The 26,047-nt window shown below is 36.3% G+C and overlaps 1 protein-coding gene and 1 non-coding gene across 4 annotated transcripts in view; both read right to left on the bottom strand.

Annotated features, from left to right (window-relative positions):
• Positions 1 to 1,600: 1,600 nt before the first annotated feature.
• Positions 1,601 to 1,687, bottom strand: dre-mir-138 (microRNA 138). The gene has a single exon (NR_030087.1). It is a non-coding gene; the product is annotated as a microRNA 138 (primary transcript).
• A 2,669-nt stretch (positions 1,688 to 4,356) lies between these two features.
• nup93 (nucleoporin 93) overlaps positions 4,357 to 26,047 on the bottom strand; it is a 46,455-nt gene continuing 24,764 nt past the window's right edge. For all 3 annotated transcript variants that reach the window (XM_009293522.4, NM_130981.2, XM_009293523.5), the window contains 19 exon segments: positions 25,289 to 25,351; positions 23,135 to 23,263; positions 19,475 to 19,549; positions 17,234 to 17,326; positions 16,987 to 17,126; positions 15,706 to 15,838; positions 15,327 to 15,484; positions 14,961 to 15,126; positions 14,694 to 14,787; positions 12,524 to 12,715; positions 12,315 to 12,441; positions 10,253 to 10,325; positions 10,110 to 10,154; positions 9,747 to 9,863; positions 9,545 to 9,663; positions 6,599 to 6,716; positions 5,491 to 5,574; positions 4,698 to 4,826; positions 4,357 to 4,578 (listed from right to left, as the gene is read on the bottom strand). In XM_009293522.4, coding sequence (XP_009291797.1) covers positions 4,468 to 4,578; positions 4,698 to 4,826; positions 5,491 to 5,574; positions 6,599 to 6,716; positions 9,545 to 9,663; positions 9,747 to 9,863; positions 10,110 to 10,154; positions 10,253 to 10,325; positions 12,315 to 12,441; positions 12,524 to 12,715; positions 14,694 to 14,787; positions 14,961 to 15,126; positions 15,327 to 15,484; positions 15,706 to 15,838; positions 16,987 to 17,126; positions 17,234 to 17,326; positions 19,475 to 19,549; positions 23,135 to 23,263; positions 25,289 to 25,351 — 2,166 coding nt within the window. In that variant the 3' untranslated portion in view covers positions 4,357 to 4,467.

Raw genomic sequence — 26,047 nt, 5'->3', positions numbered from 1 at the left:
GACTCCACGAGCAGGCCAGGCTAAACAGTCTGAAGTATTGACCGAGACACTATATTGGTGTTAACCGCAGACTTCTCCATGCAGTGACCTTGCTTGTATCGGTTGAATCAGGGCGGGCAGCGGCTCGCGGTGGTTCCGGTTGATAGACTCGAGCCTCCAGCGTCCACTGATCATTGCAGAAGCCGGTTCCTCATTAACAGAGAGAGAGAGAAGAGAGAGAGAAGTGAAGTCCGCCAGTGCATGTGACCCGCCGAGCAGCGTCGGGTTAAGCCATTATTTCGGCACAAATTAATCTGGAAGCCCCAAAGGTGGAGCCTTTTCAGTGTAATTAGTGCAGATCCTGCAATCGTGCCCACAGGTGCGCTCCTTTGAAGCAGGTTTTTGATTAAATGTCTATTATTAGACACCGAGGGCTTAAGCAGAAAACTATTGTTAAACGGGCAGACTGGAACCCTCAGGCTGCCGTCTAGAAACACTGACAAAACCTCACATTAACACAAACCCGCTCTTAATTACAACAAAAGGTAGATTTGTTCAGTCAAAACCAATTGTAGTTTGTGACGTGTGTAAAAAAATAAGATGGACATTCATTATAAGAAACATATTAGGAAATAGTAGGCCTGTAATAGGCGAAAATTTAGGCCAACTTGCTTACAAAAACTACTCACGTTGAGCAAGGGTGGATTAAATTAAACAAAAGTGACAGTAAAGACTTTTACATTGCTGGTTATTGTTAACTAAAGCTAAAACCATAAAAACGTTTATTAACTGGTAGAAATCAGGCTTTAAAATGACAAATAAAATATTCTGAACAATGAAGTCTGAATGAGCTTTTTTCTTACAACTATTGATGTTATTTTTTTAGGCTATATACCAGGTTTGCAGCCTATTGTATCATCTATCTATCTATCTATCTATCTATCTATCTATCTATCTATCTATCTATCTATCTATCTATCTATCTATCTATCTATCTATCTATCTATCTATCTATCTATCTATCTATATATAACTCAGTTCACTCCAAAATAAATAAATAAAGATGGTTAATCATAACTCACACAGCATTTTGGGTCAAATATGGACAAACGCAATGTGCGTTGTGTAAAATATTTCAATAGTTACATTTTTTTTAAATGAATGTAATAGACTACAAATTATTATATAATTTATATTTACTTTAACTTTTTACTTCAAATATTCCTCATTTACATTTATTTTTTTAATTCTATACTTATGTATTTGATCATTTTAATGTATCAGAACATTATATATATTATATATAGATATATCTATTTCTGCTGTTCTGTATATTTCCATTTAAAAATTTTTAAGAATGAATAAAAACTAATGCATACCTAATCCTAAAAAAATGTATTTTGGCCTCCAGAAAAACTGAACCATGTGACACTAAAGACTGGAGCAATGGCTGTGAAGAATGACTTTACACATTAAAACTGAGAAACTTTTGGTTGTACCGTTTTATTTATTTAAAAAAAAAAAACATGTTCAGAAAGCTTAACACATTTGAAGAATGGTATTATCAGAAGGATGGATGAATGAAGTGATTGGTCAGCAGGATTTCCACTGTTGGCAGCGGTGTGGTGCCACCCTGGTGTTGTGAAATAGCCGGGTTATCGCTGACGTGTGACATCGGCCTGATTCACAACACCAGCTGCAGCACACACACCTCTCTCTTATTCACACACCAGGTCTTCTTCTCCACTGTACATCGAAATACGTATCATACAGGAGACTGAATAGACCAGAGCAGGTCTTAATCAAGCACCTTGAGTTGAGGACAGTGCACTGTAATATTATTGCTGCAGTTGCAGATGCAACGGTTAAAAATGCAAAGCAGAGCTTAGAAGAGCTGGAGCACACTGCAGCCGGCCGTGACAAAGCCAAGCCGTCCATCTGCGTGCTCTACGGGCATTTCCTCCATAACCCACCATCTGCTGAGAAAACACTCAAAGCACTTGTACACTTGAACATAAGAGGGAGCAAAGCAAAACAGAGAGAAAAATAAAAGACTGCACTGGTAAAAATGCAGGGTTCCACACAATTCCTTCATGTTGTCCCAACAGAGTAAGGTAACAAATGTAAGTGGATTAAACATAAAACAATTAAGCTATCCAGAAAAAGTCAAGAATTGTGTTTCAGCTCATTTTAAGTAGTTTCAACAAGCAGCAAAATACATTTTTTAGTGTGTAAAGTGTTCCCATGTTTGATCTGTTACTTATAAAGACATTTGCAAATTTTTGATTCAGAGATTTATGAATAACCATTAAACCACTTTTGAAAAATCTATGGTAACACTTAATCAAAAACGACACTTGCTGCTTGTTTAAACAACTTATTTAAAATTAGTTGACAAAACACAATTAAAAAAAATAATAAATTTGGGGTGGGGGAGGGGGTGGGGGTGGACAACTTAACTTTTTTTTATGTTCAATCAACTTCAATTTGTACAAATGCTTATAGTAACTTTCAAAGAAAAAAATTATAATTGTATGGAAAAAAAATCATAAAAATTGGCCACTTAATACATATTTAAGGAGGATTTAAAAAAGCACATGGTCAGTCCCGGTCACCAGTGTGAGAGTAAATCATATGAAAAGATATGTATGGGATTATACAAAATCAAAGAAATTATCAACTAATGTTTTACTTTTAGATAAGCATACAAAGGCCCACTCCTGACAGCCACTGAAATGTGAACACAGTGAGATAATATGAAAATGAGTGAATGAGACTGCCCAGCAAACACAAAACAATTGGTTATTTTTCTGGAGAACACTTGGTTATGTTTTGGGAACATTGGTAACAAAAAAATAAACTTTTTTGATAACAACTTAAAAAGAATGTAAAAGAAAACAGTGCGGGAATGTAAAGGAAACTGCCAACACTCTGAAAACCAAATAAATCCATTTAAAAAGTCATTAGCTAGGTGCATTACTTCATACAAATTAGTCAATAATGCGCATTGGCAAAATAAAAAGAAGGCCCGTTACTGGCATGTAAAAATCACAAATTCATATAAATTAGCTTGTAATCTAGAAGAAAAAAAAAACTCTACTGTCAGCTGGCTGAGACTGGGCTTGAGAAGATCAGACGAAAACATATGAATATGATTGTACAAGCTCATCCAAATTAGCCATTAATGTATGAGTTTTAGATAAAAGTATAAAGGCCCACTCCTAACAAGCACTGAGATGCAAGCATCACATCGAGATAATATAAAAACGTATTAATCGAATTGCCCAGCAAACACAGATTGTTCCAAATAGTTTTTTTATCGGAGAACATTTGGTTATGTTTCAGGAACATTCTCTGAGTTTTTTTGGTAAGTGAAAACTTCATTTTCCAGAACATTTCTTATTTTCTAAAAAAAAAAAAAAACAACTAAAAGACAATCTTTCAAGAATGTTCTCCATACCTAGAGGGAAGCTTCTGTTTATGTCAAAAAAAGTCTACAGAACATTCTGGAGACAAAAAAATGTAATAAAAATCACTAGCTGGTGGTATTAATTCATATAAATTAGTCAATGCATATTAAAAAAGATAAATAACAGTGATAAAGCATGAAGGCCTGTCACTGGAAAGTAAAGTTCACAAGAATTAGCTTGTAGACTAGAATAAAAAGAGAGAAAATACCCATACAAAATTATACAAATTAGCCATTCATTTAGGAATTAAAAAAAATGCATAAAAGCTGACTGCCACTGAAGTGTGAGAACAAATGTAATGATACAAACTCAAACAAATGTGTCAGGAATGTACGATTTCTTCAAAACAATAGTAAAAACGTCCATCAATGGGGAGTGAGATTACATAAAATGCAACGAGTATCAAAATCAATTCTTTGACATAAGTACTTTTGCCATTTATTAACAGTTAATTAATAAAAATCCAAACTTTTCATCATTTGCACATGTCAGCTTAGGTTCATTAAATATCAACAGATGCATAAATACTGTAACAAATTTGTTTGTCATTGTTAGTTAATGGATTATCAACAATAGTGTACAGTCTTCCTCTTTAAAGTGTTTTGCTTAAAAATCATGAACAATCTATTGTTTAGGTGCAAATGATAATGTAGAAAGTGTATGAAAATGTATATTAACTAGAATTCGGATTCAATTCCATGCCTTTTCCAGACATTTTTCAAATCTGTATTAGATGTGTGTGTGTGTGTGTGTTGACTGATAGTGAATATCATGAGGGATAAACTGTTTACAACAAAAAGATGCATGCCAACTAAAATGTAATCAACTAAGACAAACAGAAAATTAAAGACAAAAAAAATCTAAATTATGCCACAATAACGTAAACAAATGATAAAAGAAACAGAACTGAACTTCATTTTTTTATTTCAAATCATGGAAAAAAATACAAACATAAGTTGACAAAATAAAGATGGAATGAGGACAATGAAGGAGAGTAGCTAAAGAAAAGTGTGGTGTTTCAGTTCATCAGAACCTCCATCTGAACCAGTCTGGCATTGGTGTCTCCTGCCATGCGGTAGGGAATCATTCCAGCAAACGTGATCAGAGCCCGGGCTTGAATACGCAGCAGCTGCAGACAAAAGCAACACAAACAGCTGCATGACAAACTGCAGATGGTCATACGATGTCCGGTGCATAACTGACTCGCACTCATTAGTAACTGTTCTCATTTTAGCCCATATGTCTTACCATGTCTCTGTCCTCTAGAGTACGCTGTGGTCTTCCTGGTGTCCCTGCTGCTGCCCCCTTTAGCCGCTTGTACTGCGTGAATAAGATATTCATCGTGGCCAGGAGAACTTCAGACAAATTATGTCTGACCTGGAAAGAGTTGGACACAATTTAGTTAATGTCATGTGAATGAAGGCCTCCATTTGCAGCATATATACACAGTTGAAGTCAGAATTATTAGCTCTCCTGTGTGTTTGTGTGTTTTTTTTAATATTTCCCAAACGATGTTTAATGGAGCAAGAATTTTTTTTTACAGTATTTTCGATAACATTTTTACTTTTGAAGAAAGTCTTGTTTTATTTCAGATAGTTTTTCTTTTTTAAAAAAAAAACAAAACATTTTTATTCAAAGCAGCCATAAAGAAACATTTGAGATGTACTAAAATCCTGTTAATTTTGAGGTCACCAAGAAGGCACATCAGCTTTAGCATTTGAAATCATTCAACAATCAAGGGATAGTTCACCCCCCAAACATTGCTTTACTCTCCCTTAAGTGGTTTCAAATCTTGAGTTTGTATCTTTTATTGAACACAAAAGTACATATTCTGTAAAAAAAACAAAACATGTAACCTTTCAAAGTGGGGAAAACAAATACCATTGAAGTCAATGGTTACAGGTTTCCAACATTTTTCAAAATATCTTTTGTTTGTGTGTGTTTAACAAAAGAAAGAAACTCATAAAGGTTAAAGGGTGATTAAATGATCTTTTTAAAAGCACTTTCCTGTTAAGTAATTAATTCTTATAGATGTCTTTACCTCGTCGCTGAAGTTTCTGAAGGCAGCAACTCGCTCCTCAACACTGTCCTGACTTAAGGGAACCAACTTGAGCCTCTCGATCACCTGACACAGAATTGGAGAAAAGTAAAGATTAGTCAGCAGGGACTTTAAAGGGCTTATTAAATGAAAGTTTTTTAGATGTTAGTATCAGTATTGTTGGTTTATAAGATATCTATTAGCCATTATGTTCCAAAACAGTGACAAAATTCATATCAAGATTCAAACCTGATGTAATACTTTAGTTCTCATCATATCATGACTATTTAAATGATCTCTAGTGTCTGACATGCCCCACCCCCTTTAATACCTTCTCATTTGCTTTTAAAAGGGTATATGCTGAAGCATCCTAATAGGACTTTTAGTTTGCAAGTAACCTGGGTTAAGCGATTCCGGTGAACTGTATGCCAATGCAAAATCGGTGCGTTTTTTTTTTTGCCTTTATTAGATAGGACAGCATTGAGACAGGAAGCGAGGTGGGAGAGAAAGAGGGTGGGTTGGTAGGGAAATGTCGTCGAGCCGAGATTCGAACTCGCGACCCCCTGACGTGCTATTGCACCATATGTCGGCACGCTAACCACTAGGCTATTGCGCCGACAAAATCGGAGCATTTTAAGTCTGTTTTCTTTACAAATCAGCGATCTCCACAGGGTGAATGAAATCCGATATAAAGTAGGTCTCAGATTGTACAAGAAACACTGCATTAAATTACATTTTCCCTGCCATGTCTTTATAATATGAGCATTTATTTTACCTCAATATATTCAATGGAGCTTCTGCGCTCGCCTGCCGATTCTGACGGGCGCATGCGAGTAAACAGCTTTTTGTCTCGTTTTAGGCTTGAGCAACTAAATGAATGCCTAAGTCTGTTTAACTGATTGTATTTGAATTACATTACAACATCGATGCTGTGAAAGGAACCGTATAAAATGGAAAAAACTCACAATAACAGGTCACCAGAAGTTTATCAGTATGGGAACACTATTGGCTGTTTTTTTTTTAAGAGGAGGAGCTACACTGTCCCACCCTCTCTTCATGAATTAAAATGCACATTACAAAGCACTTTACAGGACCTTTAATGGTGACTTACATCATAGGCTCGGTCAATGTGTCCGGCATGATACTCATCAAAGAACGTCATGAGGTCCAGCAAAAGGTAGAAGGTGTTGTCCACTGACTTCTCTCCAGCTACACCATTAGCACGGTACCTGTTAGCAAACAAATACAAGATACCATTGGGCTTTAATGTAACTACAGCCTAAACACTCAAAAAAATCCACACGATGTAACTTTTTTAAAATGATGACTAGTTTACCTCGGGGTAAAAAGGTAATTGCGAGATATTGCTTTAAATAAGAGAAGTCGCAAAGCATAATATAAAGATGTAAATCACAATCACATTTACATTTAATTTATTCCAAAGAGGCTTACAAATGAGGCCAAACAAAATTCCCCAAAAGAAAGATTTGAGGTGAAAGAGAGACAAATTTGTTTAGAAGAAAACAAAGCCGTAACTGGACGACAAAGTTGCACTTGGGAGAAAGCTGAAAGACATAAAGCTTTAACAGAGACATGTATGCAACGCTGATAAATAAAAAGGCAATAGTGAAGAAGTTGAAACAACTGAGAGATTTGGAGTCACAATTGGAAGATTTTCAATTGAGTGATATTAAATTGCAATTTATACAAAAGATGTAAAGTCATTAAAGAGAAATATACTGCATAAGCTGCTTGAAGATACAAAGTCACAACTTTTAACTATTAAGAGACAACTAAGAGATATAATGTAGAAGTCACAGTAGTGATAGCCACAATAGAGAGATACAAACAGTTGCAAACGGGAAATGTAAAGTCACAACTGGGAGATACAAAGGTCACTATTAGAAGATATAAATGACAGCAAATGGGAGATATATAGTAGCTACTGGGAGACATAAAGTCACTACTGGAGGTATACAGTTGCAAATACAATATTGACCACCTTCTGCAATACAAAAGTGTAATTTTTTTCTTTTTTTCCAACTTATTTATGCTATTGTTTTAGAGCTTCGATTCATTTGCCTATGGGAGAAATGACTAGGAATAATAAACGGCAGAAAACTATCAAACTGCTTGCTCTACAAAACAAATGTGTTCATGACTAAACATAAAAAGTAAAATAATTCATTCATTTTCTTTTCGGCATAGTGTCCCTTTATTAATCCGGGGTCGCCACAGCGGAATGAACCTCCAACTTATCCAGCACGTTTTAACGCTCTCATTCACATTCATACACTAAGGACAATTTAGCCTACCCAATTCACCTGTACCGCATGTTTTTGGACTGTGGGGGCAACCGGAGCACCCAGAGAAAACCCACGTGAAAAGGGGAGAACATGCAAACTCCACACAGAAATGCCAACTGAACCAGCCGAGGCTCGAACCAGCGACGTTCTTGCTGTGAGGCGACAACACTACCCACTGCATCACAAAGTAAAATAATATAAAATGAAAAAATCAGTTTGCAACATTAAGCAGCATAACAAGCTGTTATTAACATCTAAAAATCTACAGAAGTGAATGAAACCGGAAGTCTTGAGCCAAAAACATTCCAATGGCAGCACCCGCTCATATGTGAAGAATATGGTCAATACAAAGTTGCTCTTGGGTGATACAAAATAGCAACGGGGAGACGAACAAAAGTCTTCCAAACTGGAAGAATTTTAGTAAGATGTTAAGTCACTATTGAAAACGGGATATAGCAACTGGAAGACACAAAGTCACTATTGGGTGATATAAAGTCATGACTGGAAGATATAACTCTCCATTGGAAGGTAGAAAGTAAAAATAGTGCAATATAAATACAAACAGATTTGAGATTAAATCCGAGAGCTCCTTCATCTTCCATAGACAGCAATGTTGAAAGTCCAGAAAAGGAGTCAAAAACATTGTCTAACACTCCATATGACTTTAATGCTTCAACTGTAATCATATGAAGATCCAAGAACACTGTTGTGTGTCACAAAACTGTAAACACAACTTTGTTAGCCAGTGTCTTCTCTGGTCTGGTCATTAGGGTGCATGGTGCAATATGACGTATTAGTATTAGATTTTGTATTCCCCATATCTTTGCATGATTTGTATGTTTTTGCTTCCATTTCTGGACTTTAAACATTGCACAACCTTTGCTGTAAATGGAGCTTCAGACCGCTCTTTTATTTAATCTAAAATATCTCAATTTGTAGGGCGTCAGTGGATAGCACGATCGCCTAACAGCAAGAAGGTCGCTGGTTCGAGCCCCGGCTGGGTCAGTTGGCGATTCTGTATGGAGTTTGCATGTTCTCCTCGTGTTCACGTGGGTTTGCTCAAGGTGCTTCGGTTTCCCCCACAAGTCCAAAGACATATTGTATAGGTGAATTCGGTAAGCTAAATTGCCCGTAGTGTATGTGTGTAATTGTGTGTGTATGGATGTTTTCCAGTGAGGGGTTGCAGCTGGAAGGGCATTCGCTGCAAAAAACATATGCTGGATAATTTATTCCGCTGTGGCGAGACCAGATTAATAAAGGGACTAAGGCGAAAAGAAAATGAATGAATCTTAACTTGTTCTTCAAAAATGATTAAAGGGTGGAGACTGGAATGACATGAGGATGAGTAATTAATAACGGAATTTAGATTTTTGGGTCAACTAATACTTTCAGTTGAAATTTTGAAACTTGAATAGAATGTTGAAACTCATAACACATTTTAATAATTCATAATTGTTAGATTTAGTCATAAATAATAGTCGTAAATAGTCAGTTTAGTCATAATTTTTTTTTTAATGTTTAGAAATACTGGTAACACTTTACAATAAGGTTGTATTAGTTAATGCATTTACTAATGAACAATACACAGTAAAGCATGAATTTGAATGTTACTTATGCACTATACAACGTTGAACTATGATTAATAAATGCTGTAGAAGCATTGTTTATAAGTAGCTCATGTTAATCAATACATAAACTAATGAAACCTTATTGTAAAGTGTGACCGAAATACTTAGTTTCATAATGCTCACCTTTCAGCAATAGCCACTGCCATGTTTTTGAGTCGCTCTTTGTTGGACTGAGGTTCGCTGACTTGAGCGATGACTGGACTCAACAATTTATTCATCAGCTCCAAAACCTTATCAGCATTCTGGAGCAGGAAATAAAAAAAAATGTTTTAGGCACAATTACAAGAGACTGCTAAACCCAAAGGTCCGTCTCAGCTTATCTTACCTTGGCTAACTCGTAGAGTTTGACGGCCTCCTCAAACAATCCCTTGTTCTCGGCCTCAGAGGCTACTTTGGTAATGATGGCCCGCGTGTCTCCGGCAAACTTGTCAATCACACCAGGCTGAATGGATTCAAACAAACACTGCTTAGAGCAAGCAGGACTCTGAATGCACAATGGTGTTTGTCAATAAGCCTTGAGCATGAAAAGCCGGAGTGTGTTGTACAGGCCCTGCGAGACAATAGCACATTCTACACAACCCTGAAAGCCTGAACGAACAAGCTTTTCACAATGGGTTCCAAGAATGAACAGTGGGCACGTTCGCTGTCTGCCAGTCAGGTGATATTACAACAAAAGCCTCCAACATACCTTTCTGCTTCCATCTTTTTCAAGCCTTCCAAGAAGCATATCGAACTGCAGGAAGAGAGTTAAGTATTGACAGGAATTATGTAATGATAACAGCAATTAGTATGCAGAAACCCTTCCTCCAATGAGCTTACAAAGTTTCTTACCTCTCGACTCTCGATGACTAGCTCGCTGACACAGCGCATAAACATGTTTTCTCCTTGACTGTCCTTCTCATTCCTGTGGCCAGTAGGAGAGCAGTGATTGTTAGTTTGTTGCAGTACAGCAATTATCCAGTTTGTGGCATAAAAGATTCAAAGGAACATGTTCGCTTTGTGACATGCATGCAAACCCTGAGATAAAAGACCTTAAGAAGATCAACTGCTTCCTTTTTGTACTAGTGGCTGTGGGGTCTTTTAAAACAATGGGTCGAGTTAGCATCGAATTCACAGTGTGCATGAAGCAGGTTTAATTATTCATGGATCATTCATGGAAGGTTCTGAGTTATTCATGACACATTAATCTCTTCTCGGAGAGGGATTTCCGCACAGTATATTCAGAGAAAAAGACATGACTTACAGTTCAGCCACTGATCAAACAGGAAACAAGTTTATTTCATAATAGCTTTGTATAGGCTTCCTTAATAGCTGTTCAACGTATCTAATCTAACATCAGCTCTTTTAGTATGTTACTCCAAATAACCCAATAGCATTACTTAAAGGCTGACGAAATCCTCTACTAAATTTGATGAGGCTTTTACAGCTTTATGTTTGTTGAACAATAATGTTAGCATCTGTTAGTTTTAATTGTAAGGAACTACTAGCTTTTGAGCTAGTTTCATCTTGCAGGTTTAAAATCTCTATCAGTGCAGCATTACTGATAGTGACGTACAATAGGACTGTGAGTACTTCGATGATGCATCTGTCTCCAATTATTATTCATGAGACTGAGTTTTTTTTTATCCCATAAGAGTTACTGATTCTGAATAATTTATTCAAGCTGTGAGAATGTGCAGCAAGGTGTTCACAATGGGTTGCGATGCCAATTAGAGCTAAAGATCATTTTAGACAGGGTTGGGGCAGGCTCGGGCTTGCATGGTAAATTAATAGTCATGTAATGCATTTCAATTAGTGTGAGAAAGTAATCAAATCGTTTGTTACAGCCTTGCAAAGGTGAAACAAATGATAACAGAGAAGTCAAAAAGAGCAAGTTTTGTGGAGTGGGAATTGATTGGTCATGCGCTCACTGATGGTGCATCCAACAGCACTGATCACCCTTTCACTGCTGCTGCTACAGGCCGGGAGGCATACTGATCTGGCTAATTTTGCAAGTTTTAGGTAGGATTGTTTGTTCATCTTCCACCAGCCAAGAACATTTATTTCATTTTCCATGGCAGCAGTTTCAATGTCCTCTTTTTCCAGGACTGATTAAATAATTTTCCTCCACAAAAACACATAGCATAATCTTAATGAGTGAAGAATTTTCAAATTATAATTAAATATTAATTAAATAAAAAATGCATAATGTAGTTAGAGTACACAGGCTAATGCTGGCATTATTATTTTAACATTCAGCTTCGCCTTAAGGCCAGATTGTGAAGAGCAGTGGTGAAACAAATCCCGCAGAACCTTCATCTTAATTTCGGTATTGCCAAATACCTGTCATTAATTTATTTGTTAGGAAAGAGGACTTATTTTATTTCTTTGTTCCAACTTCTAAGTGGCCTATAGCCTACGTTTGTTATGAATAAATGATGTTAAAACACAAATAAACGACTCATTCTTGAAAAAAAGGTAAAAGAGCTGTGTGCATGTGCACATTTGAATAATGTTAAACTTTTAAAAAGCTGTAAATCAAAATGTACTTGTCAGGCTCGGGCCGAATTCTGTCAGGCTATGGCCTAAATTGTTGGCCTTATTACTGCTCTAATGCCAATAGACATACTAAATTCTACAAATTTGTACTGAATTGTAAACAAATGTGACTATATCAGCATTTCCCATTGTACATTGAGCGCTGCTAAGCAAATTTTTAAGTCATTATGACAGTATGAAAGACAAACGACAGTTGTTTGCTGTGTTCTTTTTCTCCAGCTTTTCCCCATCACCCTCACTTCTCTTCCTTCTGCTTACAACTTTCCAAACCTATGTAAATAGCTTTTTCATTCTGAGATAGACCTAAACTGAAAAACAAAGGTTTTGTGACCCTTAAGTATAGAATGCCCATTACCGGAGAAAGTAGAAGTACTGCAGGGCTTCTCGCGGATCAGTGGACTCAAATTTGCGTGTGTACAACATAAGCAGCCTGATGAAGTTTAGCCGTCGCACCATTGGAGGATCTCCAGCTTCTTGACTCACTTAAAAAAAAAGATCAGAAAAAATATTACAAACAAGATAAATTTTTAAGTTCTCACTTAACGCTCAATAGTCACAACTTACAGAGTTGAGCGCTCTGTCCTGATGATTTGAGCAGGAGTTTGAGTTCGTACAGCACCAGAGCAACGTGAACGGCATGGCTGCGCAGACGCTCCACTCTGAAGAGAAACGCGATGGCCGCCTCAAACTGCGCCGTCAGGAAAAGCACTTGGAAGTACAAGAAGGGCTGGTGGCTGGCTGAAAAATGGGACTCACCTGCAGAAAACAATTCATGCCACACATCTTTATGAGCAAAACCACTTACAGAACACACATAAAGCACACACTGGCAATGGGCACATGCAGCCAGTACGGATTTGTCACATAAGGAATTTAAATGCTTCTTTAAGCGAGTAATAGGTTCCATGTAAATCTTCCTCGGCTGTGAAGTGCTTAAATAGGCTGTTTCATTTCCATTTGCGCAAGTTGAAATAATCCCCTCTCATTTAAATTGCCGTTAAAACTGACGTCTTAAAGCGGCATTGAAAAGACCCGCTGCGACTTTGCATGGAGCGTAATGGCAGCGCAGCTGGGAGTGAAGGAGTCTTATCAGCAAAAGAGCGAGTCTTTAATGTGGTGTACTGCAGGAGTGCCGGCGAGATAAGACTGACTCATCAGGCAGGTGGAGGAAACTAAGCGGATGCCTTTTTAAAACTGGGCGAGGAGAAGTTTAAGCCATGAGAAAACAGCACAATGACATGCACTTTTATCTGGGCTAGGCACACACTGGCAGAGACTGAATGGGAGGTTTTGCATACTGACTTACTTCCTAGTTTTTCAAATGCCCATTTAAACCTCTTCCTTTAGATAACTGGGATGACTTAATGGAATAATTTAAATCGTTTTATATGTAAAACTATGTACAGCATATATATATATATATATATATATATATATATATATATATATATATATATATATATATATATATATATATATATATATATATATACATACACACACGCACACACACACACACACACATACATTTTTACCAGTATTTAAGATCTAAAACATGGAATATATTCAATTCAATTCAATTCAGCTTTATTTGTATAGCGCTTTTACAATGTAGATTGTGTCAAAGCAGCTTCACATAAATGGTCATAGTAACTGGAACAGTGTGGTTCAGTAACTGGAACAGTGTGGTTCAGGTTTTAGTGTTTAAGTTCAGTTCAGTTCAGTTTAGCTCAGTTCAGTGTGATTTAATCATTACTGAGAGTTCAAACACTGAAGAGCCAATTCATCGATGTGTAGCTCTACCAATCCTGAACCATGCAATATATTATATTTACCCTTGCTGAATCAGTAGTTTATAAACTAGATGTAATACAAAACATCTACTATTTATGGCAAATACAGTAAACCAATTTGAATTCTCTTAATTTTTGTTTTGCGAGATGATTAGCTGGGTACAAGCCAAAAAATATTGTTTTTAAGCATCAAAACAATAGGTGTAATAAAGCTTTTAATGTATTTTTCTTCCAGTACATAAGAGTCTCCTGAGAGTCTGTCATTTTTGTGAAATCATAATCAGATATTAATTTATTCATTTTCTTTTTGGTTTAGTCCCCTTATTAATCTACCGTCACCCCAGCGGAATTAACTGCCAACTTATCCAGCATATGTTTTACGAAACGGATGCCCTTCCAGCTGCAACCCATCACTGAGAAACCCATACACTCTCATTCACACACATACACTATGAACAATTTAGCCTACCCAATTCACCTGTACCACTGTGGGGGAAACCGGAGCACTACCTACTGCGCCACTGCGCCACCATATTCAGACATATTAAACATAATTTTCTCAAATACACCTATAAAAATGCCATTCATTTTAACCTTGGTTTATATACCAAAGTCTTGTTTGTCATACTTATGTGCACGTCGAAATAACAACATCCTTTATTTTTCACATAAATATATATGTTACACTAAAAAAAGATTATTATTTTACACATATTTTAACATTTTCACAAAAGTCGATTGAATTATCAAAACAAACACTTTGTTACATTTAATATAATTTCTATGTATAAAACAATCTTTGTACAATTTATGACACAAATACCGAAATATCTAATCTCTGAGCCATAAATATGTACATTAGCAACCAAAAATTTATGTATAATAACATTTTTTTATGAATACATGTCCTGCTTATTTATATAAGTCACTGTGACTCTCACCATAGTCTTCAAGCAGCTGTTTCTGAAGTTGTGCCAAAGTCATTCGGTCCTGAGGGGAACTGCTGCCGTCCTCATCAAAACACACTTGATTCAGCTGGTAGGGACACACAGCACCATTTAAACTACTCAAATCAAGAAGAATCCAAGTATAAATCCCTTTCTTATTAGCATCTCTAAAACACTCTTTTTCATTGATCATCTAGTATTTGCATGTAAAAAACAACTATATTAAACTATGATAAATCAAAATCAGTCATCATTTCTGACCTTGAGCCACAGGTAATCCTCCGTCTTATCAGCCACCTCCCCATGATTGTCGCCGATGTCGCATTTGCCGATGAGACAGTAAACAGCACGCTTATAAGGGTCTGCGCTGTTCCTGAGCACACGCCGGTAATGCAGCCGTAGCTTATTCTCTGTGGCTGGCGACAAACTGAGAAGAATTTCAGAAATTCAGATTTAATTAATTATTCAGCTTCAATGTAATCTTATGCATGAAAGACAAAAAAAGGAGCAACCTAGGTCAAGCACGCAAGAGAAAGAAGCAGTTCCCAAAAATGGAGGAGAAACAGTCCTCTTAGGATGTGATCTAGTTTTTGGGGTATGTGTGTGTGTGTGTGTGGGTGTTCTCACCGTCGGTCAGGGCTGTTCATGTATTCTTGGAACCAGATCTTAAAGTCTCCCAGCTGATGCTGTGCCTTGTTCACCACCTGCATGGCGGCAGACAGATCTCCACAACGCAGGCAGAAATAGATCAGAGCCCACACCGGATGTCCCTCCACCTCGCCGTCCTGTTACACATGTGCACACGCAGCAGGCTTTATCCTCGGGTCACACCACATTCATTTACCCCCTTTTTACTTTCAGGTCTGAAATAAGCAGCTTACTGGCCCATGCAGGGAGACTCCGCTGCTATTATCTAAACTGCTGCAAAGCACACTCGAGAGTATCTGCAGTGATGGCGTTTAGTCTGTATGATGTAGTGTGGTGAGGGCACGTTTTACTGCAGTACCTGCATGCCTGGCAGCGGCGTCGGCAGCTTGATGTTCAGGAAGCTGCATACGAGCTGATAAGTCCCAGGCACTCCACCCAGCTGAGCCTGATGCAGATTCCCAAACACAGTGACCAGGGTGTAATTTTTATAGCTGTAGAAGAGAGAGACAAGCAGTTCGTTTTTCAACTGGATTAAGCAGACACCGGGTTCACAAACTTTCAGACCAGTTCATCTACATTACTTTTAATATAGAAATATACAGAATTATATACAGTTGAAGTCTCCTGGATTATTACCCCTTATATATTTTTCCCCAATTTCTGTATGAAGGAAATCAGATTTTTTCAACACATTTCTAAACAATAGTTTTAATAATTCATTTCTAATGACTGATTTATTTTATCTTTGCCATGATGACAGTAAATAATATTTTACTAGATATTTTGTCAAGACACTAGTATTCAGCTTAAAGTGCAATTTAAATTAAATTAGTTAATTGGGTTAACTGTGCAACATACAGTAATTAGGCAAGTCATTGTATAACAGTGGTTTATTCTTTAGCTACTAATTTTGACTTCAACTGTATATAGATTTTGTTTGTTTGTTTATTTATTGCAAAACCAGCAATGTATGGCTATTTCATGGAAAGATTAATAAACATAAAACCTTATTACATTACAATAACAACTTTATAATTTAATAGAAAAATAAATACTACATTAAAACATTAGATATACTTTTTTATTTCTATATAATGATAAATAACTTCTCCCCAGGTATACAATTCTTAAAACAGTAGTGTTCTCGGTGTACAAATCTTGTTTAGTAGTCTTTAAAATTTCATATTTTAATAACGTTTTATTGTAAGGAAGGCTTAACAGTGGTTATGTTGATATGAAAAGATGTTTGGCTGACTCATTATAAAATCACTCAAATCATAATTCATAAGTAGAAAACTAAGCCAATTAAATAGTTCAGATATGATATATACAGTGCTTAGCCTAAATAAGTACACCCCTCACATATATCTCTTTTAAATTAATATTTTCTATTAGATGCTTTACAATAATACATGTGTGCATATACATTAGATCAGTCAGTACCAAGGGCAAATCTGGAACTATTCTATAAGATAATATAAGAACTATAAGATAATGGTACAAAAATTTGTACAAAGGCAGCGCACTGACACATAGTGTAGCTCCATTGCGTTTTGAGCTTCCGAGTTCCCAATCCCAATAATGCAAAAAATATAAGCATCATAATAAATAACAAAATGTTATGCATCAACCATCTCACCTGTTCTCCAGGAACTGCAGGGCTTGTCTGACGAAGGCCATCTGCATGTCCACAGACACTCGACTCTTCAGAGTGTCTTTTGCTGGCACCAGCAGGACGTCTGTCATCTGCTTCACCATGAGCCACATTTCTGACACGTTCTACAAATGCATGCACAAACAACTTTACACAATCTCTATTAAAGCAATCACTCCCTCATTTTTCTGAACACATTCAGGAACACACACACAAACTGAGTGTTACAAACCTTATCATCCAGACTTTCGGCCACAGAGGCACACAGATCTCCCAGGTTTGGCTGAAGATGGCCATTTACTATCTTTTCATTGAAGACGTAGATCTAAAGGACAGAAGAAAGGTGCAGATTGAGAATGGACGAGCTGAGGCTGATCTGCTATGATCTGGAAGTGAAGTGAAGAATGATGAAAAACAAAACAAACAGGATGAAAATGTTTAGAAGGTCGTCGAAAAAAAGCACAAACACCAAGAAGATGACTCCGCAGGCGATGTGGCGACACATGATTACACAGAAAAAAAGACAAAGGCAATAAAAGAGTTATCGGACCATAAAGAGCCGAACAAAAGAAGTGAGAGTTAGAGACAGCCCTCCCATTTATGGACAGATCCAGAGCCTACCCATCATGCTTCTTTCCAGCCAATCAATCATTTCAATCAATCGAGCTCAGCTCACAAAACACGACACATTTATTTTTCTGTCTAGCTAACTGACAGAGAAAAAGATAAGCTTAACTACATAACAATGCAGACTTAGTAAAAAATATAATCAGGATTTCATGTTTTATCACTAGTGATTATACTTCTGCTTATTTTGAGTCTTTATTCCTTCTCTTTTTAATGTTTAAATAGGAATACCAAGATATATTTTCTAATATAAATTATTGCACTGCTGGCTCATTCTATAATATTGATTTATAACTCAATTTATAAATTATTGCAATATATTTCTATAGTGCTATTTAAAAAATAAGTTAAAAATAATGAATTTAATAAAATGTATTGGGCATAGATTAATTTATTTCCACCCAAAAAATACTCAGCATCCTTGGATTTACTAGATTCATTAGGCATGGGTTTGAGTAAAATTGTTATATTTGTTTTGCTTAAATATTAGGGCTACATAATATTGGAAAAATCTGACATTGCAATATTTTATTTTTCTGCTAGATATATTGTAATAAAATGCATCTACACAATTTCACCAAATGATTGAATAGCACTGGTTGGAAAGAATTCATAGTCGCACTTTATTTTAAGGCTCACTTCCCACAATTGGCCATCCATTAACTATGGCTTTTGCTTCAATAAACTTCTAATTTGTTGCTTATTAACATACATTAGGGTCCCTTAGGTATTGGCTTAGGTTTTGTAAATGTTAAAATTACGCTGCACAGTTTTTGATGTCTAAATAATTTAATACAATTATTCTTTATAAACTTCTAATTGGTATAATGTCTTGTGCCTAAATAACTAAATAACTCTCTCAGGTCTTAAAATCATACAAATGATACAATTTCACTCCATTATGTTTAAACTCTGCAGTAATTCCACAAATCTCATGTTCTGAACTGTGACTCTTCCTCAAATAAAATCCAAACTTAATATTGCATATCTATGCGATGTGACCATTGATATCAATACACACACACACACACACACACACACACACACACACACACACACACACACACACACACACACACACACACAGACAGACAGACAGACAGACAGACAGATAGATAGATAGATAGACAGACAGACAGACAGACAGACAGACAGACAGATAGACGGATAGACAGATAGATAGATGGATAGATGGATGGATAGATGGATAGACGGATAGACGGATGGATGGATGGATGGATAGACAGATAGATATAGATAGATAGATAGATAGATAGATAGATAGATAGATAGATAGATAGATAGATAGATAGATAGATAGATAGATAGATAGATAGATAGATAGATAGATAGATAGACGGATAGACAGATGGATGGATAGACGGATAGATAGATAGATAGATAGATAGATAGATAGATAGATAGATAGATAGATAGATAGATAGATAGATAGATAGATAGATAGATAGATAGATGATAGATAGATGGATAGACAGATAGATAGATAGATAGATAGATAGATAGATAGATAGATAGATAGATAGATAGATAGATAGATAGATAGATAGATAGATAGATAGATAGATAGAGATAAATATAGATATACAGATACACAGATAGATGGATAGACAAATATATAGATAGATAGAGATGATGGGATTCATGCTTCATGTTTTGATTTTATTTAGACTATTTATAAATAACATACATTTTTAACATGAATTTTTTAAAGATTATATATTTCTTCTATAATTTTCATTTCTTTTTTTACACATGGTTCTGCATGTGTGTTTATGCATTTATGCGCATTTATGTTTATGCTATACATGAATGTCTTTCTACAAACCTGTCGGCTATAGGCCACTTCCACACTGTCCAGCGCACTGCGTCCAGGAACTCCGACCTCGCTCACGAAACTGGGCTGTTGGGCACATAGCAACAGTCGTTAAGGCTCAAACAAGCATATCTACACGAGCAGGCTGTATTAATATTCTCCACATGTGTAGGTGTGTATATATGCGAGTCTCTAAAAGCGTGGGTTTGACAAGTGCACAAGCTGCGTTTATCTCGGAGAGTTTATCTCGCAGAGTAATCTAAACGCAGTGACCAATGTAGCGTGAAGCTATTGTGAAGAACATAACTCGCGCATGAGAGCACACTGCTCAGGACTGTGAACACACACAGAGGAAAACACAAAACCCACACATTTTCCTTGTGGATTAGAATAAATTCATTTTTAAAGAAATATAAATAAAGAGTGAGCACATTTGTACGCTGATAACCTACAAAAAACATGCTTATTTTACAATTTACGTGCAAATAAAACAAACTTTATGTTTAAATCTGTTCATTTCTATCCAATTTCAAGTATTTGTGACTGTCATGTTTAATAAATCCTCAAAAACCAAATATATGATCCTCTAAAGATGCAGAATTTTAATTGTACCACTTCTGTTGCATGAGAAAAGAACACACTTGGGTCTTGCTGCAAAACATTTGCTCTGCCTACAGTATACCTGCTTAAATGCGCAGTGAAGAGGTGTTCCGGTCACTTATCACACATTCACACTACAACTGACATACTGGATGAAATCGGTGTGAGGGCCACAATTTTAGCTGCGATGATCAGTTTATGTTTAACCCATTTATAAAAAGCATAAAGCAAAATGGGTTAACACATTTACTTGACCACGTGCACTGTCGGCTTATTAAGCACAATTGGGTTAAGAATGTGCATCTAAACGCGCTCACTAAATCTAACATCCATAAAACATACGGTGCTTTGATTGAAATTATTTCGAAACACACACACATACACACTTCCAAGCAGCAAATTCCATGAACAGCCTGGCTAAAAATTCACTGAGGCGTTGTAGTGACTGTGTATCGGGGAGGGGGTTGACCCAGGCTGGTGCTACAAGGAAGAGTGAGCTCCTGGCATAGGAAGCGAACAGCAGGTCACACATGGAAAATTTAACTGCTGTTTAATAATTAAAGCAGCAGGACAGCAGTCAAAAATCTCCTGGAGCACACAAACTTGCATGCATTTGTGACTAACTCTACTCGTACATGTTCTTCTTGAATGCTTTATAAGACAAAAGAAGGAAAAAAGACAAAAGCATATTCTGAGGTTTCATCTTCTCCAAAAGACTGTCATTGTTTGTCATAGACAGACTATTGTTCCACTTGAGGACATAAAAAGTGAAACATGCGTGTCTGCGTTTTTTGGGGGTATATATTAATCAGAAGAGGAGTGCTTGTCATCTTCAATGTTTGATGTTTTTCTACATCCTTCCCTCTTACTCCTTTCTCCATTCTTTTGACAACGAGGAGGTGAGCAGTGCTGCCAGAAGTCTTTATTATATATTAAAAATCTTTATTTATGAGAAATGCCCTTCAAAAGCAGACAATGTCATTTTATTTTACAGTCACACGACTGGCTGCTTTAATATAATATGATATAATATAATATAATATAATATAATATAATATAATATAATACAATATAATATAATATAATATTATATAATATAATATAATATAATATAGGAAGGACCAGATGGAATCTGCGGACGTTTTTTTGCTATATCTGCTGAGAATTTTGGTAAAAATCTGCGGATTTCTGTGGAATTATTTTGGGAGTATCCAGCGTAGTATCATAACTAAAACCTTAATATATTAAGTAAAAAGTAATAAATTACTGAATAAAAACTGAATAAATTCAGATTTACACATTTACTCAAGTAAATAACCAGAATTAATAATGGGCTAAAAATCTGCAGAAATCTGCGGAATTCTGCGCGCGCAGATTCCTTGTGGGCCTAAATATAGGCGATGCGGTTGCGCAGTGGGTAGTAATGTCGCCTCACACCAAGAAGGTCGCTGGTTGGAGCCTTGGTAGGGTCAGTTGGCATTTCTGTGTGAAGTTTGCATGTTCTCCTCGTGTTGGCGTGGGTTTACCTTGGCTGCTCCGGTTTCCCCCACAAGTTTTAAGACATGCGGTATAGGTGAATTGAGTAAGCTAAATTGGCCGTAGTGTATGTGTGTGTGAATGAGAGTGTATGGGTGATTCCTAGTGATAGGTTGCAGCTGGAAGGGCATCCGCTGTGAAAAACATATGCTGAATAAGTTGGCGGTTCATTCTGCTGCGGCAACCCCAGATTAATACAGGGACTAAGCTGAAAAGAAAATGAATAATGAATGAATAATATAATATAATATAATATAATATAATATAATATAATAAAATATAATATAATATAATATAATATAATATAATATAATATAATATAATATAATATAATATAGGGTTTCTACAGGTTTCATCAAGTCAAATTTAAGACCTTTTTAAGACCGTTATGAATGAAATGTCAGACTTTCACAGGGGAGAATGCTAAGGTTTTTTGTAATGGCTAGTGATTTTTTTTTTTACTTTATCAAAATTCTGTTATTTCTTAACCACATTTTTCAAAAAATATATATAATAAACTTTTCACTTTTCAAGAACTTTTCAACAAATGTGATTGTAAGGAAGATAATTAAACCATATTTGAATAGTAAGTTTTACTTAGTATTTAAAAGAATTAAGAAAATTTGTATTTAAGATCTACAACACCATATTTCAGTGAATTTAAGACGTTTAAACTATCATTTTTGAAATTTAAGACATTTTAAAATCATATTTTTAATAGGAATCTATAGAATATTATATTTGTGCATATAAATTAGTCAGTCCTGAAGTAAAATCTGGAGTTTAAATAACAAAATAACTTATAATAACAGTCCAAAAACTAGTACACCCAAATTAATATGTTATAGAAAAATATTAAATACAAATCTTAAAAAGAGGGAAAATCAAGAGAAGCAAAAAAATGTGAAAAATTTTGGTGATATTTTGTAGGTTGTATTTTTTTTTGCAATATTTTATGAATATGAATTTCATTGTATTATCTTTTAATTTCTAAATGTGTTTGGTGACTAAAATATAATTTAATAAATATAACAGTTTAATAAATCTGTTTTGTTTAAATGCACCAAAATGCATGGATAAAAACATTCACTTTCAAAATGGTTTGTACTCAATTACACTGAGCACTGAGTTATATAATATAATATAATATAAATATGATATAATATAATATAATATAATATAACATAACATAATATAATATAATATAATATAATATAATATAATATAATATATATAATATAATTTTATTATTACTCTAATTATTATTACTAATAGACAATGTTTTGAAAAGGGCTACAAGAAGAGCTCTTGCCAGATAAGATTTCACTAGCGCTCCAGATCCAGGCCAAATGTAGCCACAGGCTGTTCCTATCACGCCAACAGATCTGAACAAGCTCTTCGGATGCTAAACAAGAGCGTTTGTGCTTCACGGACACATCACGTGTGAAGCGAGGGAAGTGTGTGCTATTAACTACAACACAAAAGAGCTCCATCATTACACCCTGTGTGTACATATTCACGTGTTGTTCCTCAGACCTCCACTTCCTGGCTGAAGTCCAGTGCATCTTCTCCAGCTCCCAGCAGGGTGTGCAACACTCTCTGCTTCACCTGCTCCCACTGCACCAACATAGAGTCTCGGTGGTACTCCTCCGCCAGCAAAAACGTCTGCGAGAGAGACAGAATGAGTGTAACAGAGCACCAATCACACATAAGACAAACAGACCGCATGTGATAAAACAGAGTAAAGCAAGTGAAACTACAAAGCCATCAGTGAATATATAGGTTACTCAACATGTGACGCATTAAAAATAGCTAGCGGAGTAAGAGGGAGCAGCCTGGATCTGGAAATCGTGCTGTGCACAATAAGCGCTAACGGGCACCGCTATCTTCGCCCCCTCCCCCAATCCCACCTCCCAGGGACAAGGAACGAGAGCTGGGCCTGGGGAGACTCAAACTGGGTCTGGCCCGCTAAAGCCTGGATGTGTGGAGGCCTTCGCTAATGGAACTGTGCCGCTATCTGGGTCTGTCTTCACGCCTACTACCGATTTAGCCCGTACCCTGATTGAATCCGAAGACCTTTCGTCTATTTTACTCGTTCCCGGCGGATCAACGTGTGATAATTGAGAGCGCTCTAATTAAAAAGGGCTTGTGAACTCTGGAGGAAGAGATTTTGGAATCGAGCGCAATAATGATGGAATGAGGGAGATAATATCAGCGGGGCATATTGAAGTTAATGTGAATCAGGTAAAAATCCACAGAGGAAAAGAGGCTTTTTGAGTTAGAGGCAAAACAATACCGTACAGCTTTGATAACGGTTAAGGAACTAGTACCAGTAGAACTGGTAGTAATGCTGGAATGTACTTCATTTAAACTTGGTGTCTTAACTAACTAACATTAGTAAATGAGTATGGTGTATAGTTATTTAATTGCTCAATATTTTGATGGTTACTTTATTAGGAACTACACATTTATGTGCAATTTTAACAATCAATGACTACGCTTACATGGACATCAGTAATCAAATTATTTGCCTTAATCTGAATAAGACAACAATATGATTAAGGTGTTTAGATGAGTAACTTTTAGAATGTTCGTTTCATGATCTCGTTTTACATGTTAAAGCACATAGTTGGATTAACGTCACTGCATCACTACACTATACACATTGTTCTCTGGAGTTTCATGTAATTTCAGGTGTTTCATTTTTTAATTTGTCGACCTTAACTGCAGTTTAACACTTTCACTTTCATTTAGGAAGATCTTGGATGCGAGTATGAACTGCTGGAAGAGTGTAGTTTTTAGAAAACTGGATACCGCACGATGCAGGTGTCTGTGGTCCTTTACTGACTCTATAGGTGCAAAAAATAGTGGTATGAATGCGCTGCTAAATTAAAACAAAAAAATGAAAATTGTAATAGATTTTTAAATTAAAAGTGTAATATTCCTCACAATAGGCCAAAATAGTTAAAATAAGTTGCCTCCTGATCCAGTTTTGGATAGTGAATGTTTTATTTTCATAAATAATATTTTTAAATAAATATAAATCAAACAAAAGTTTGATTGCCTGTGAGAAAAAAAAATATTAAAATAAAAAATGTATATTAGTATTTATATAATAAAAACACTCAAAATTTGATTTTGAGCATGACTGTGATGGACATAAATTCCACTGTGGTGCTAGATGACACACACAAAAAAAATTCACCAAAACTAAGTTGTCACACACAGGCCATCTGTGTGTGTGAGAGTAACACCTCTCCTTTGGTGAGCAAATTATCCTCTGTCCATCTCTTTGCTGACATTCCTCCTCCTGAGAGGTTTGATGACTAGACTGAGAAGAGATGGATGGGATATTGACCTGGCAGAGGGCAGCTTTCTGCTGCTGAGAGATGGATAATAACAGGTGAAAAGGCCTGTTTTTACCTTGCTGACAGGGGCTTAAGAGGCAATAAGGGAAAAAAGGGGATTTGACCTGAAACCGAATAAGCAAAAACCTCTAGCAATTTTAAAGGAGCTACCAGGTAAATAGCGCACATGATGATGTCTATGCAATATGTATTGCATTAAAGTAAGATATAATATTGGTAAAAACTCATAAAATTTCCTGTGTTTTGTGGCAAGACGCTGTTTGATCGATTGAGCAAATAAATGGATGTAAAATGGTATAGTGAGGTAAAGGAAGACACTTACCCTGCGGCGTGATTCCTCGATAGCTGACAGCAGTGCATTGTCTCTCTCGTTCTTCAGAAAGCCCTGGAACAAGAGACACGGCATGGAGGTTAAACGCACTGCAACCTACTTTCCCCTTTTCTGCATGCAGAGCACACGCCCTCTCTCCCTTTCTCTCTCCTTCCCTCCATACTTCCTCCAAGATGCAAGGCGCCACAGGCCAGAGATGGAGAATTGCCATCATTATCAAAATCATTGTTAAAAATGTGTTTAGGATCGACCCTGTGTGAGATTGCTCGCCCCAAAATGGCGGCTCTCGGCTGGTCAGAGCTGGTTCAGCAAAGCTTTGGTTCCCTACATTCTAGAGTGAACTAAAAGTACTGCACATTCAAGACATCTAGCATCTAACGCACAGAATTTCATTTGGAAAATGTGGTTCAAAGTAATTCGTTTGCATCAATCAAACACCTTTCGGACCACTGCCTATATAACTGCAAGTTAAAAACCAGACTTAACCCAAACTAGAATGTTCCCCAATGCAAATCATATACCCAACAGATGCTTATGTGTATTTATGGGCCATCATCATCTAAAATGTCGTCTTTTTTGGATCACAGATGGAAAAAGCACACATCAGTAGCTTAGCACAGATATTCAAGCTACGTTTTCTGACTGGATGTCGAATGCGCAGCTTGAGCAACCTGTATGGATGCACTCGTATTTGATGTGCAGCTGGGTAGCAAACATTCACACACCCGCATTCATTTTGATTAAACACAC

The sequence above is a fragment of the Danio rerio genome, chromosome 18 (genome assembly GCF_049306965.1).
Source record: "Danio rerio strain Tuebingen ecotype United States chromosome 18, GRCz12tu, whole genome shotgun sequence".
In the NCBI taxonomy this organism is placed as follows: Eukaryota; Metazoa; Chordata; class Actinopteri; order Cypriniformes; family Danionidae; genus Danio; species Danio rerio.
Note: the sequence above shows the minus strand (reverse complement) of the source record. Positions and strands in the feature narration are given on the sequence as shown.